Raw genomic sequence first — 14,379 nt, forward strand, 5'->3', positions numbered from 1 at the left:
CAAGATTAAGCATCTTTAACTGCAATTCTGGGGGAGTTTGATTAATTCTGTAGATGCCCAAGAGGCAAATTTGAATTGAATGCCAAAGCTGCGTGTGCAACTAAACTGTATTATTATCCAGGGGATTAAGATAGATTAAACATACCTGAAAACACTGTGTTCAAATGTGGATCCAAAGAATGTAACCACGAGCTTACCCGAAACCATAACAAGACTAAAATGTCCCCAAATAAACTTCTCAATTATCCAAAGAGAAGAATGTTGTACCTCTGGAAGTCCTGTGAAATTAAAAGTGAAGCTATCTATCTGTGGATTTCTATGTGGTTCTGCCAAAGTTGTTATGGAGTTTCTATGCTTGCACTTACACACAGAGGCCTGGTTTGCAAGCTGAACTGCGGCTAGGTGCGGCCAAGCAAGTGTGCAAGTGCTCAGAGCAAACATTGTGGACCATATGTCACTTCTCCCTCTGCTACTTCACCATCAGGGGTGAAGCCATACTTGGACTAACCATTGTGCTTGAATCTGTGCTTGTGGTTTCTCTCATTCCAGCCCACATTTTCACTTGGGGTGGCAGCAGGACCTGGGAAGGAGTGATGCAGCTCCCGTTTTTGCTCCTTGCCCTTGCTTGCTTGTTCAGCGTGCTGAGAAGTGTCGGGAGACCCCCTATCCCCCCCACCCGAGCTACAGTTCCTAGAATTCCCTGGAGAAAGGGCTTATTTTTAAAACTGTTAACGGAGAAATCTGAAGGCTCCCTTGGACAAAAAACAAGGACACCAGCCAGGAATAGCAGAGCAAAACAGCAGCCAGTAGGGTTGGTCTTTATTGAAGACTGTTGTGACAGGACTCCCACCTGCCACAAGGTGAAACAAGATGGAAGCCACGTACAAAAGAGAACCCAAACTTTTATTAGCTGCTAATCCCCATGTTACACCCCCCTAAAGTACATCACTAATACATCATCGTTACATCATGAGAGGGGAGGTCTGGTGGCAGTAATCTGAGCATCCTGGACCCTGACCCAATGCTCCCCTTGCCCTCCACCAAACATCTATCAAGTGAAACGAAAGAGACATTTACATTTCCCTGTTCCCCAGCCAAGTTAATCACACCCTTTTGTCTTCATCTGGGTTTGTTATTTCTGGAATGGCTACCTTGTCTGGCACTCAGGTATCAGGATGCCAGGGATTATCACTCAGGCAGAGGGGCTGCTGAGTGGCTGAGCTCACATGTCATATGAATTTCTGACCTTTTCCCAGGGAGCCAGTACATAGATAAATTTATCAGTGAATTGTTACATTTGGTATTGTGCAGCAGAGGCCCTTTGAATAGATAGGAAGAAACTGTGATGAAGTGTTTTGTGGGGGCAAATCACAAAAGTGATTGTGCTGATTTTTGTAGTGGGCTGCATGTGCATGATATCTACTGGAGGGGCAACCACCCCCCAACCTATATATAAATTCCTGCAACAAAACCACTCTGAAAATTATAGCTCTGCACCCTTAAACTTCCAGTATCCTTTGGGGGAAGCCACAACAGTTTAAAATATCATGATACTGCTTTAAATGGATAGTGCCGATGCGGCCTAGAAGATACTTGGTTATGTTGATGTTCCAGGGAGCTGTATATATCACACTGTTGTTATGTTTCCAATACATGTGTGGAAGGTGAATGAGGCATCAATGTTCAATAGGCATCATGTAGATTACTCCCTTGAAAAGTCTCTGCAGAAAACCACTCTTTATCGGCAATACACATGTACACATATGCATATAGATGAATTAAACTGCATGCAGAAATTTCAATACAATATCAAATGTACCAGTCAGAACCACGATCTGGCCAACTCGCATTACAGATGTGGCTGTAGCTCTAATGGACTCCAGAGTGGTTTTTATAATGATCATGCCTAAAGGGTTTTGCCACTCATTTAACTGGGCAGCTTGACATCCAACCCATTGCTTACAACTAAATCTAATTACAAATTGCATGTCCCATGCAGTGTAAACACAAAGTCCTCAAAAGGTCACCAGATTTGATGTATTTTTTTTTAAAAAGCCACAAAGTTCATTAGCAGGACATTTTCCAGTGCACACTTTGGTCCTTGGATATAATTTTTTGGGAAGTTGCTGAGGTGAGTGTGCTTGCAGCTGAAGGCTTTGAACACTTGTATAAGAGGGTACAGCTCCCCCTTTGCTGTTGACTACTATGTTTGTTTTTAATATAAAGAGCAACCTTTATGTCAGATGGGAACTAGAAATAGTTTCTTAAAAAATCTTGGAAGAATAGTGGAAAATGAGGCCCTTCATTTTTCATCTGAGATGTTCTCTGGTAGGAGGACAGGGTCCGGGGTTCGGTTTTTCCTCCATAGACAACATGCCAAGTCCAGCTCCACATCCAGTTCCACTTCGACGTTTCCATAGTTTACTCCACGTCCGTTACTGCAGCTGCAGAAATGCAAACCCCCAAATATATTGATATACGCAACGGGGAGAAACAAAACCCAGTTCAGCAATTGCTAAGGAATTGACAGCAGCATAATTGTTGACCTCACGCCCTGTTCCCATGGAGGTTGCAAAGCAATGGTCAAGCCACACAGGCTGGCACACTGTGCAATCATGACGCCAGCTGTTGAGCACTGCTTGACGTCTGGCTGCTGTTACTCCACGGGGTTCCTTTGTCTGCATTTCTCTGCCGACCACCTGATCCATTTTTTTATTTGTTCTTGGCAGTTATTCCGTTAAGTTTTCACAACAGCTTTTTAAAAAATATTGAACTGTTTTATATTGACGTGAGCTTCTCAAAGAGTGTGAAGAAGGGTGGATAAGAAGGAAGGATTTTTGGCAGGCGGGGAGCGTATTTTTGAGCCACACACTGTGTCAAAGAATGGATGTTACTCCTTTTCAAACTGCTACAGGAACAATGTGCCACATACGTTGTCAATGTGGAGCAATGCACTGGCTTGATGTGCATGACGCATCAGTATTGGTATGAGATCAGTTACGTGGGTGATGCTGTGGTCTAAACCACTCAGCCTCTTGGGCTTGCCGATCGGAAGGTCGGCAACTTGAATCCCCACGACGGAGTGAGCTCCCATTGCTCTGTCCCAGCTCCTGCCAACCTAGCAGTTCGAAAGCACACCAGTGCAAGTAGATAAATAGATACTGCTGCGGGGGGAAGGTAAACAACATTTCCATGCGCTCTGGTTTCCGTCATGGTGTCCCATTGCGCCAGAAGTGATTTAGTCATGCTGGCCATATGAACTGGAAAGCTGTCTGGGGACAAACTCCGGCTCCTTTGGCCTGAAAGCAAGGCGAGTGCCACAACCCCATAGTCACCTTTGACTGGACTTTACCTTTTTGACCTTACTATTGGCTATCACAGGCCTGAAGTGGGGAGGGAGTATGTTTCAGGAATGACAAAAGGAGAGAAGTTACTTGCTTCTCTCCTCTTCCCACAACTTTTTACACTGCTATTTGAGGCTAGAGGATATGTACTCTCTAGATGTTGTTGGGGACTCCCAACTCCTGCCAGCCCCTGCCAGCATGACTAATGGTCAGGGATGATTGGCCACTAATATATTTGAGAAACACCTGGAGGGCCCACAGATTGCTCATCCCTGCCCTAAGTAGAAAAGATTGAACACGGCCAAGACATAAGTAATGTCCATGCTTGGACTACCACTAGCCAACCATGGCTACCTGCTCCTGCATGAAGCATTCCAGTGGATCATTTTGGGTTGACCCACTGCCTACCTGATGACCAACACTCACCGCTGACTGAGGAAACCATTGGCTGCCATCACAAGAAGGCCAACGGCATAGTGCCAAAAGAAGCACATGGTCAGGAAGTTCTTGTTTCCATGCTCCTCTTGTTTCCAGCCTGGACCTCCCCATGGTGGATACAGAACAAAGCCAATCTGAGGGTTGCAAGAGAGATGTCATATCATCCAGAGCTACAGGAGTATAATATAGGAGTTGCCAGGATAGCACCCGCTGGCGTACAGGTGCCCAACAGAGGCCTTCCCTGGTACCCTCATAATCCCCTCTTCTTCCCCATCTCTACTGACATTCAAATGAAGTGTTTTGTTGCAGCCAGTTAAATTGGGTGTGTGTGTGTGGTGCCCAATAATTTTTCTCCATTTTGCAAATGAACCCTTAAACTCAAAAGGAACTTTGGTTCACAGAAGTGGTGCTGTTAGCTAATCTTAGGTTGCATTCACAGCAAACCTCTAAAGCTCTGTGATGATACTACTATAACAGTCAAGACTTCCCCTCCATTTTTTTTTTAAAAAAGGAGATGTAATTTAAGAGTGTTGGGAGTTGTTAGAAGTCCTTTATTCCTTTCTCAGAGCCACATTTCCCAGAGTGGTTTAACAGTCAATCCCTCTACACAGCAAACTCTGGGAAATGTAGGATTGGGACAGAAATGGAGACAACTCCCAGCACTCTTAACACAGCTTCTAGAATGCTTTGGGGAAGAGTCCATGACTCTTAATTTAAAGTTCTCCCATAGGGCTTTAAAAGGATGGTCTCCTCCCTGCTCTTTTTAGATGGCAATGTGTACCACTTCACTGACTTCACAATGTGATAAGCCTGCCTTGCTGCAACTGAGGCCCCTCCTGGTCATTTTGCTGCGTGGGTCCCTGGACTTCTGCCCTAAGGTCCTGCCCTGATGGTGCCACTGGCTCACAGCCACCTTTTATTATTCCAGTGCATTTCTCATGGCAACACTTTTCTCATGGCACACACTTGCACTCCAGCACATGTTGGGGGGGGTATTGATTTAAACATTTCACAGACCTGGACATTAAATCTGAAGCACAGGCATTCCCCCCCCCCAGGCACTCCCCCTGCTACTAACCTGCCAGAACCAGGATCCTTGGAGGATGAAGAGGCTGGCTCTGAAGAGCTCCAGGAGGGTGTGATCTCGTTGGAAGACCTCCAGCGAGGCACAGAGGGCAGCTCCAAACACAGCGATGCTCATGAGATTATAGAGATGTTCCGTCAACGCGGCGTCCTTGTAGTCATGGAAATGGAACAGGAAGCCTGCCAAATCCAAACCACAGGGGACGATTACTCAAGAGCATTAGCAAAATTGGACCTTCAAGGATTCTTAAATCAATATGCGTTGGGAAGCCTGCCTGCATGTTAAGCAGGTGTTTCCCTCTGCTGTCTATGTGTGGGCAGTCAAAGGCCATTTCAAGCTTTGGCCCATTTTGTTCCTGGCTGGCAGTGGAATATATTTTGATCATGCCTCCCAAGCTCCTCATTCCATATATTCTGGGGTTGCTGCAATCTAAATGGAGGTGGTGTTTTTACTCAATGAGCATTGTTCACTGCACTGTAGCTCTTTGAGCTTTGAGTTGATCTTGGCTGCAGAATGTGGGCATTTGTGAATCAACAGCTGTAGTAGGGCGGTCACTTTACTTGTTGCTTTGCATAATTCTCAAAGCGACTGGGGGCTTTTTAGTTTAGAGAAAAGGCAAGGAAGAGGCAACATGATGGAAAATTTGTAAAATTGTTCATGGCGTGGAGAAAGGTGGACAAAGAAACCCTTTTTTCCCTCCTAACAGTACGACTAAGAGGGACGTGGGTGGCGCTGTGGGTTAAACCACAGAGCCTAGGGCTTGCCGATCAGAAAGTCGGCGGTTCGAATCCCCGTGACGGGGTGAGCTCCCGTTGCTCGGTCCCTGCTCCTGCCAACCTAGCAGTTCGCAAGCACGTCAAAGTGCAAGTAGATAAATAGGTACCGCTCTGGCAGGAAGGTAAATGGCATTTCTGTGCACTGCTCTGGTCCGCCAGAAGCGGCTTAGCCATGCTGGCCACATGACCCAGAAGCTGTACACCAGCTCCCTCGGCCAATAAAGCGAGATGAGCGCCGCAACCCCAGAGTCGGCCACGACTGGACCCAATGGTCAGGGGTCCCTTTACCTTTAACAGTACGACTAGGGCATGTCTAGCGAAGCTGAATGCTGGAAGAAGATTCGGGGCAGATAAAAGAAAGCAATCTCCTCACACAGAGCATAGTTAAAGCATGCAACTCATTTCCTTGGTAGGCAGTGATGTCCACCAACTTGGCTTTCAAATAGGCTTGCACAAGTTAATGGAGGTGAGGACTATCAGTGGCTCTTCTTCATGGCGGCTGTGCTTGGTCTCCACGGTCAGAAGCAGTTGCTGGAAATCACAAGGGAGAGGGTTCTGGTGCTTCAGAGAAGTGTGAAAGACGAATAATAGCTGTGTTGTGGTTCACATACGGATTCAGGAAGTACGAAAGAGGTAGGTTCACATCACATTGCGAGCTGAAGAGATTCCGTCCCTTAAAAGCAGGATTGTTTCTTGCCACCCTGCTAACATTTTCATTTGATAGCAGCTGATTAAGGTGGAGTTCATCTGCAACAAAGGAGGCTTTTTGTTTCGACAGCCTTTGGAAAAAAGCAGTCACTGAAGGTGGGATCCTATGCAATGAGGGATCACCAACTTTGCACGCAGAAGAGACTTTGTCTGGTTCTTGGACCCTTAAATTATAAAAGGATGTAGAGCAGCTGGGCTGATTGCGGGGGAAGTGGGGAGAAATACCCCCTGAAAAGTGTTGGAAAGGTGCTGCTAAGAGCAGACAGTACTGATCTAGATAAACACAACAGTGTGACTCAGTATAAGGCAGCTTTGTGTGTCTGGTTATTGCTAAATTAATACATCAGGGTACATTAAAAAAAAATTTTTTTTTTAAAGCTGGGGTAGGAAACTATAATGGAAAATAAACTAGCCTCTTCCATAAACCGTAATTGCCCCCTAGTGGCCATTTTATGTAAATAAACTACTCGCCAATTCTCCAGTTGCCTATTTGCTGCGATTAGGTGATCTGCATGTATATTCAAGATCACATAATACAGTCTAGCTAAGCCTCAAGTACTTAACGCCCCATGATTCTGTGCTTATAATGGCCAGCGAACATTAGAATTACCGCTCCACACTTGAGCGCATGCTAAAAAGACGGAGGAATAAAGGCTTTCCCCCAATGTCCCTAATTATGTGTACAAAAGACAGTTACTCGACAATAAATCACAATGGTCCTAGCCCCAGGCTTTTGTGCTCTGGTGCTCAGGGTGGGAGTGCCATTTCTTACGTAGTCCAAATGGCATCAACCTCCTGCAGGAGAAGAGGTATCAGCAGGCGTTGGGGAAACTGTGGTTTGCAGAACCACAGCTCATAGCAACCATGAGCCGTGCCTTCAGTTTCGTGGGCCCAACTCCATGGAACTCCCTGCCACAAGACGTTAGGCACACACCATCTTTACTGGGTTTCAGATGCCTAGTCAGAACTTTTTATTTCAGAAGAGCACTCTGGCTTCCCGAAACTGGTATTTTAAAGCATTATTGCCTTTGACCACCAAGGCAGAACACAGCCATCCTGGCTAATAGCCATTCATAGCCTTCCCCCGCCTGAATTTTAAAGCCATCTAGGTTGTTGGCAATCAATGCCTCCTAGCTAGCAGAATGTCTTGTGTTTACCCTGCCCCAAGGCTCCAAAGCTTGGAGAACAATCCCTGAACAGGGTCTTTAGTTGGGGGCAGCTGCCATTTCCCATCACGACCCTTTTGACTTGTCCATCAACTGCTTCGGACCGTTAGCCTCTGTTCATTGCTCACCTTCTGCAAACAAAGCAAGAGCCAACAGGAGGCGATCCAGCCCTACCGGCAACTTGAGCGACGTGTGGACGAGGACATCCGCCACTCCAGAAAAGCCATAGAAGAGGTACATGGTCATGTGCTGCCAGCTCATCAGCTGGACCCAGTCTTGGGTCTCACTGTCGTAGAGAGAAAGGTGGGGTCCTCCCGGGACCAGCTGCTCAGCCAATATTCCTGTAAGGCAGGACACAAGTCATTTTGCTTCCTTAGCAGAGTGAAGGACTGGGCAAAATTTGAAGGCAGATGTACATGATAGGGTGGAAAGGAAGACCAGAGCACACAGCAGAAAGAGCTCAGTAAGTGCAAGTATTAAGGAAGCCTCCTGACCTTTAACTCTTACTGGGTTAGCAAGTAATAATGTGTCTCACTGGGGTTCTTTACAAGTTATGACAGGCACTCCCAAACTCGGGCCTCCAGATGTTTTGGGACTACAACTCCCATCATCCCTAGCTAACAGGACCGGTGGTCAGGGATGATGGGAACTGTAGTCCCAAAACATCTGGAGGGCTAAGTTTGGGGATGCCTGAGTTACACACAGGCTAAGGATGAGCCGCATGTTTGCTGATTCCACACTAAAACTTGCTATTTCAACAGCATTTTTTTACATACGCACAAACTCAGCAACTCTGTTTTCCCAGCTATTTGATGTGAGGCAGTTATTCAACTCAGTGGACTTTCTCAGACCTAGAAGACTAGCCACAATGTCTATGCTCTGTCTCCGCCATGGGAGGCAATCTGTCTCTGAATATCCACCGCTGAGAATTGCAGGTGGGGAGGGTGCTGTTGTGCTCACATCCCGCATTCCTACAGGCATCTGGTTGGCCACTGTGAGAACAGGATGCTGGACTAGATGGCCCTTTGGCAACTCCAGCTCAGGCTGATTTGAGATTTGTGGCCCTGCCTAGAGAAAGCCGACCAAATGACACATGCTTCTGTTAAATCCAGACTACCGTATGGGGCTGCCCTTAGAGATTTGGAAACGGCAGCTGGTACAGAATGCGCCCAGCAGGACACTTGTGGCTAGTCTGCAAAAATGGGCAGAAGATCCCACTACACTTACTCTGTGCCAGTTATATTGGCTGCCATTTCAGTTCTGGGCTCCATTAAAAGTGCTGCTCTTGCCCCCTGATGCCCTAAACGGTGTGGGACCAGGTTGTCCGAAAAGTCGCCAGCATTAAGATCAGCCTCTAAGGCTCTGCTCTCTGGCTTGCAGTCAGAAAGCTGGCGCAGAAGGTAGCGGCCAGGTTGCTTTGGAAGCAAATTGCCACCAGCACATAGCACCGTGTTTGGAGTATTTGCACTGCCTGCCATTCTGCCACTGGCCCAAACCCAAGGTTTTGGTGTCAACATATAAGGCCCTGTGCAGCTCAGGACCAGGTTCCTTGAGAGACCTTATATACCCATTAGGTTGCTGCATTCTGCAGGAGAGTTTCTCCTTCATTGGAGGCTTTGTTTAGAGGTTGGGTGGCCATTTGTCAGAGACTCTTTAGCTGTGATTCCTGCACTGCAGGGGGTCAGACTAGATGACCCTTGGGATCCCTTCCAACTCCACAAAGTCCCAAAAGTATCAGAAGCTTTGCTCCCCAGGAACTCAGAGCAGGGCTTTCAGTGTGGCTGCCCCTGCTTTGTAGGACAGCATTCCCATTGAAAGTGCATATCTGCACTCTCCGAAAACAACTGAAGTCATTTTTTGTTGCAACTAGCCTTTCCAGGAAGATGAAAAGGTCTCTGCCCTTAAGGGTTCATTTTGTACTGTTTTCAAACTTATTTCCAGTCGTTTCTATGGAAGAAGAAGAAGAAGAAGAAGAAGAAGAAGAAGAAGAAGAAGAAGAAGAAGAAGAAGAAGAAGAAGAAGAAGAAGAAGAAGAAGAGTAGTAGTAGTAGTAGTAGTTTGGATTTGATATCCCTCTTTATCACTACCCAAAGGAGTCTCAAAGCGGCTAACATTGTCCTTTCCCTTCCTCCCCCACAACAAACACTCTGTGAGGTGAGTGGGGCTGAGAGACTTCAAAGAAGTGTGACTGGCCCAAGTTCACCCAGCAGCTGCATGTGGAGGAGCGGAGACGCGAACCTGGTTCACCAGATTACACTACCGCTCTTAACCACTACACCACACTGGTAGGACTGTAAATTTCCCCCAGACACAGTGCGGAGCAACATGCTCTGGCACCCGGAGTGGTGCACAGGCGGGGGCAGGGCTGGTGCATGTTGCTTCCCCCTGCCTCCACGTTCATCTGCCAGTGTCGAGACATAGATGTAAAAAAGATGCTTCATAATGGTACACCATCTCTCTTGCAGAAGGTTGATGACGTTGGAGTATATTACCTCCTAGAGCAAAGAAAGCTTTCACTGTTCCTTCGATAATATCCATAGATTGGATCCAGTGGCGGTGTGGGTTGCCTGAATCCAGCTTTAGAAGAATGTACTTTATGGGGTATTTGATGGACCACCACAGGCCGAGCATCAGGAAGAAGTTCCCGCGAAGAGCACTGCCAATAAAGCTCGGCATCGTTGCGCTTGACCCTTCAAAACAAGAAGAGGAAACCCACAGAGAATGTCAGTGACTGCATGTGCTATGTGGTTGTGAAACCGTTCCTCTGCCCAATGAAACAGCACAGTCAGTTGAGGATGAGATTCTTAATCTCAGGGTTGTGGGTTCAATTCCCATGTTGGGCAAAAGATTCCTGCATTGCAGGGGTTTGGATTAGATAACCCTTGTCCTCCCTTTCAAGTCTACAGTTCTATGGTTCTATGTCCTTATTTCTGGACAACAGTGAATGCAGAGACCCAGAAGGGGGGGAAACGAACTGCGTCAAGAGTGCTGTGGCTGGCTCAAATCTGACTCAGTGAATCACTGAGGTCACAATGCTGACGTCGGCTGCATTCATACGACCGTTTATTCCATTTCCCTAACTGTCAATTCCAATATTATATTTGAGCTTCCACACACTGTAAAAGCCACTTATGTAAATATACAGTGGTACCTCGGGTTACATACGCTTCAGGTTACAGACTCCGCTAACCCAGAAATAGTGCTTCATGTTAAGAACTTTGCTTCAGGATGAGAACAGAAATTGTGCTCCAGCGGCACGGCAGCAGCAGGAGGCCCCATTAGCTAAAGTGGTGCTTCAGGTTAAGAACAGTTTCAGGTTAAGTATGGACCTCAGGAACGAATCAAGTACTTAACCCGAGGTACCACTGTAGTGGAATATAGCTTGACTTGAGTGCCTTTACCAAAGGTGCCATGGGCTTTGAAGACGCTTGAACTCAGGATGCAAGGGAGAAACGTGCTAAGAGGAAGGCACTTACAGACTCATTGTTAAAACCGTGTTTATGGAAGACAATCTTACTCAGCTACGAGTGATTGCCAAAGAAGAAGATTTGTTTCCAGGGGAAAAAGTCTGTCTGCAAATAACACAGAAACAGGCGCTTTATTTGTGCTATATTCTGCTATATTTATGGAAGTGGCTCTTATGTCATGTGACGGTTCAAATATTATGCAGAAATTAACAGGGAAATGTCGGGAGAACGGAAGCTGTCGGTTACCAAAACCAGTGCATGAAATTTGGAACTCTGAAGAATGTTACATACTAGATATCATCCCTTTGGATTTTCAGGCACTTTGGGGAAACTTTTAAAAATGCTGATAGGCCTATGCTGCTCTTTAAAAGCATCTTGATTAGCCAGGCATTCTAATGATTATTTTGTCCCATTTTTAATGGTTTTTCGCTTTTCATTGTTTACATGCTGTTGCACACCCCTCTTATGTATAATGAGATGCTAGAAAAGAAATACGGTCCTGGTTTTCTTTTTGTATTGTCCTTATAATAAACACACACACTTATTTGCACAACACCCCAATCTCTGAGCGGTACAAGTCTCCAGGAGCTCCATGTGCTTCCCCAATGCTCATGTTTTATTTTGGGAATGAGGCACAGGGGAGACTGTAGTGTCTTTAGCATATATGGTTTATTTACACATATGTACAAGCCAAGCTTACAGTGGACGGATTTGCAATATCAACACCCCAAAAAGGTCTCGTTTCTCCCATAGCCACAGCTTTTCAAGCAGAGATCCACCATTTCTCTACCTCTCTGGCTTTTCCGCTTGCTACCTTGCTTCTCAGCCACATAACTCCTAACTCTCAACACTGCCTTCATTCATTCTCACTGTCTGCGAGCTGAGAGATTTGCGTCTCCCACAAAGCCCCTTCCTTTGGCCTCCTTTCACCTCACCTAGAAGCTAGCCTAGCTTGATTAGCTTTTAACACCTGTTGAATCCAAGTCTGGCACCCATCTTAAATTCCCACATTTACTGGATCCAGGGATTAGAGAGGTCTTGCACCCACAAACTCAAAACAATATAGATGCAGAGGCAAACATAAAGCACATTGGTGTTTTTCCAGAGACCATTTGTCTCTGGAAAGCTGCAATTTCGTACCCTGAATTTTATGCTTTGAGCTTTTATTTCATTTTTTGTTTGAACTGCAGTTATTATAAGCATAATTGCAACACCATCTTTCACTCTGCTTCTCTCTGCAATTTAAGCCTAACTGTATATATCTGCCTGCCTGCCTGCCAGGTGGATAAGTACTTCCACAGCAAGGTCTGCATGTTTTCCATCTGCTTAGCCCCACTCAAGGGAGTGGGGAGGCTTTAACCCTTTCTGAAAGAACCTTGTTCCTTCCCTGCATAAATTTGCTTGCCTGCCCTGAAATGTCACTTCCTCTGGTTTCATGCACCCAAAACGCTAAGCCAATTTATACACATGAAAGCTCTCTAACACATAGCATCAACAAAATTTGGCAAAGTATGAAGGCAGTGCTGAAGGAAAATTGCCATGGTTTTGAAGTGCATAGGGAGTCTACATTTCCCAACAGGAAGAAAATAACCCTGTTGTGCAAGGAGGACAGCAAACTTCCTTTCCAACATGGCAATTAATTTGACAGACCTGTACCAGAGCCAGGCTGCATGTAGCTTTGCCAGAGCTTTGAAAAACCCATTTAACGTCTTCAGTCTTTATCACCAGTGAGCTGCAGAGTCAAAAGCCCAGCCAATGATGGTCCTAATCAGAGTAGACCTATTCAAGTTGATGAGCATGAAGTTTGTGGAATGCTTTCCCCAGGGAGGCTTGCCCAAGCACCTTCATTGCATATCTTTTGGTGCCAGGAAAACATTCCTTTTCAACTAGGTGTTTGGTTGTTAATCTATGACATTTTAAAGTGGGTGGGTCTAACAACAACAACAAAACAGTGTTTGAGAGAGGGAGAAAAACAACACCAACAACAACAACGAAACAGTGTTTGAGAGAGGGAGAAAAGCTTCTCTAGCCACTTTCTCCAAATCAAGCATAATTTTCTCCAAATCATGCATAATTTTATAAACTTCTATCATTCCATGCTGCAACGTTCTATTGCAGGTCCCACTAGTTTCCTCCAAGGTGCTTAAGATGGCATGCAGCGGTCTCCCTCCTAGAGAAGGAGAGGGAGATAGACTGGTCTAGTGGGCATCACGGCTGAGTAGGGTTTGAACAGGGCTGGATTAAGACACACTGAGGTCCCAAGCTATGCCAAGCTAAAGATCCCCCATAGCAGCACCAAAAAACATTTTTTTCTAAAGGAATGGACAATGAAAATAGAAATAATAAGGTAACTATTTCTTCCACATCAGAATAATAATGTCTGATTTAGCCTCTGTAACATTATGTTCCAACTGGACTACTGCAGGACGCTCTGTTTGGAGCAACCCTTGAAGGTTGTTTTCTTTTTCCTTTACTGAGTTATGCAAAACTTTAAATTTAGTCATTCATTTTGTATTTAGAGGCTCCAAGCTAAAGCTTCCTGAGCTTGTGCATAAAACTGCTGGTGGTTTTGAACCTGGGTCTCCCACAGGCACCCCTTTTTTCAGCTGGAATTTGCTGGAACACAGTTCCGACACTACTCAGGTGGGTGCCATTGCCATTAAAGTGGTACCTCCAGTTACAGACGCTTCAGGTTACAGACTCTGCTAACCCAGAAATAGTACCCCAGGTTAAGAACTTTACCTCAGGATGAGAACAGAAAGCACACACTGGCGGTGTGGTGGCAGTGGGAGGCCCCATTAGCTAAAATGGTAACTCAGGTTAAGAACAGTTTCAGGTTAAGAACGGACCTCTGGAACAAATTAAGTTCTTAACCCAAGGTACCACTGTATAAGAGAACAAGGGAGGTGTTCATGGTGAGTTCCAGAACTTCTTTTTCTAGGAAAAAAACCCATCACCTCAGTCCTCCCTACACATTCCCCTACTTTTCTTTACTGGATTCGGTTTCAGAAAGACTTGCTCCGTAAGGTTGTATATACATAATCAAAAACGTCCCTTTCAGGAGGGCACAGTGTGGTACTTACTGGTGTGGCGGGTGCTTCTTTTGCTTAGACCCCGGCAGATCCTGCCACATTCAGGCTCTCAAGTGTGAACTGTGGCAAGCAGGTCTGTGTAGGAGTAAATCACAGCAGGCAAGGGGAGGAGCAGGGCAGGGAGGAGGCTGCCCTGCTGAGCTCTCCACCCTATACATCATTTAAACCAGTCGGCACACATTTGTAATTGGATATGCCTTCTGGAAGCCAAGTGGTCAACTTCCCAGGAGGCTACAGGCACATTCCAGGCACACAGTCACCCCAGCCTTTTTGTTGTTGTTTAGATGACTTCCTCTAACATTTT

At 45.9% G+C, this 14,379-nt stretch overlaps 1 protein-coding gene across 1 annotated transcript; it reads right to left on the bottom strand.

Annotated features, from left to right (window-relative positions):
- Positions 1–1,234: 1,234 nt before the first annotated feature.
- TMEM45B (transmembrane protein 45B) lies at positions 1,235–14,171 on the bottom strand. The gene is made up of 6 exons (XM_081890013.1): positions 14,067–14,171; positions 10,009–10,206; positions 7,645–7,857; positions 4,861–5,045; positions 3,771–3,916; positions 1,235–2,444 (listed from the first exon to the last, which is right to left on the bottom strand). Exons 2-6 carry the CDS (start codon positions 10,190–10,192, stop codon positions 2,303–2,305), a joined length of 870 nt encoding a protein of 289 aa, XP_081746139.1. The 5' UTR covers positions 10,193–10,206; positions 14,067–14,171; the 3' UTR covers positions 1,235–2,302.
- Between the last annotated feature and the right edge of the window lie 208 nt (positions 14,172–14,379).

This window comes from Podarcis melisellensis, assembly GCF_964234715.1.
Source record: "Podarcis melisellensis genome assembly, chromosome: 15".
In the NCBI taxonomy this organism is placed as follows: domain Eukaryota; kingdom Metazoa; phylum Chordata; class Lepidosauria; order Squamata; family Lacertidae; genus Podarcis; species Podarcis melisellensis.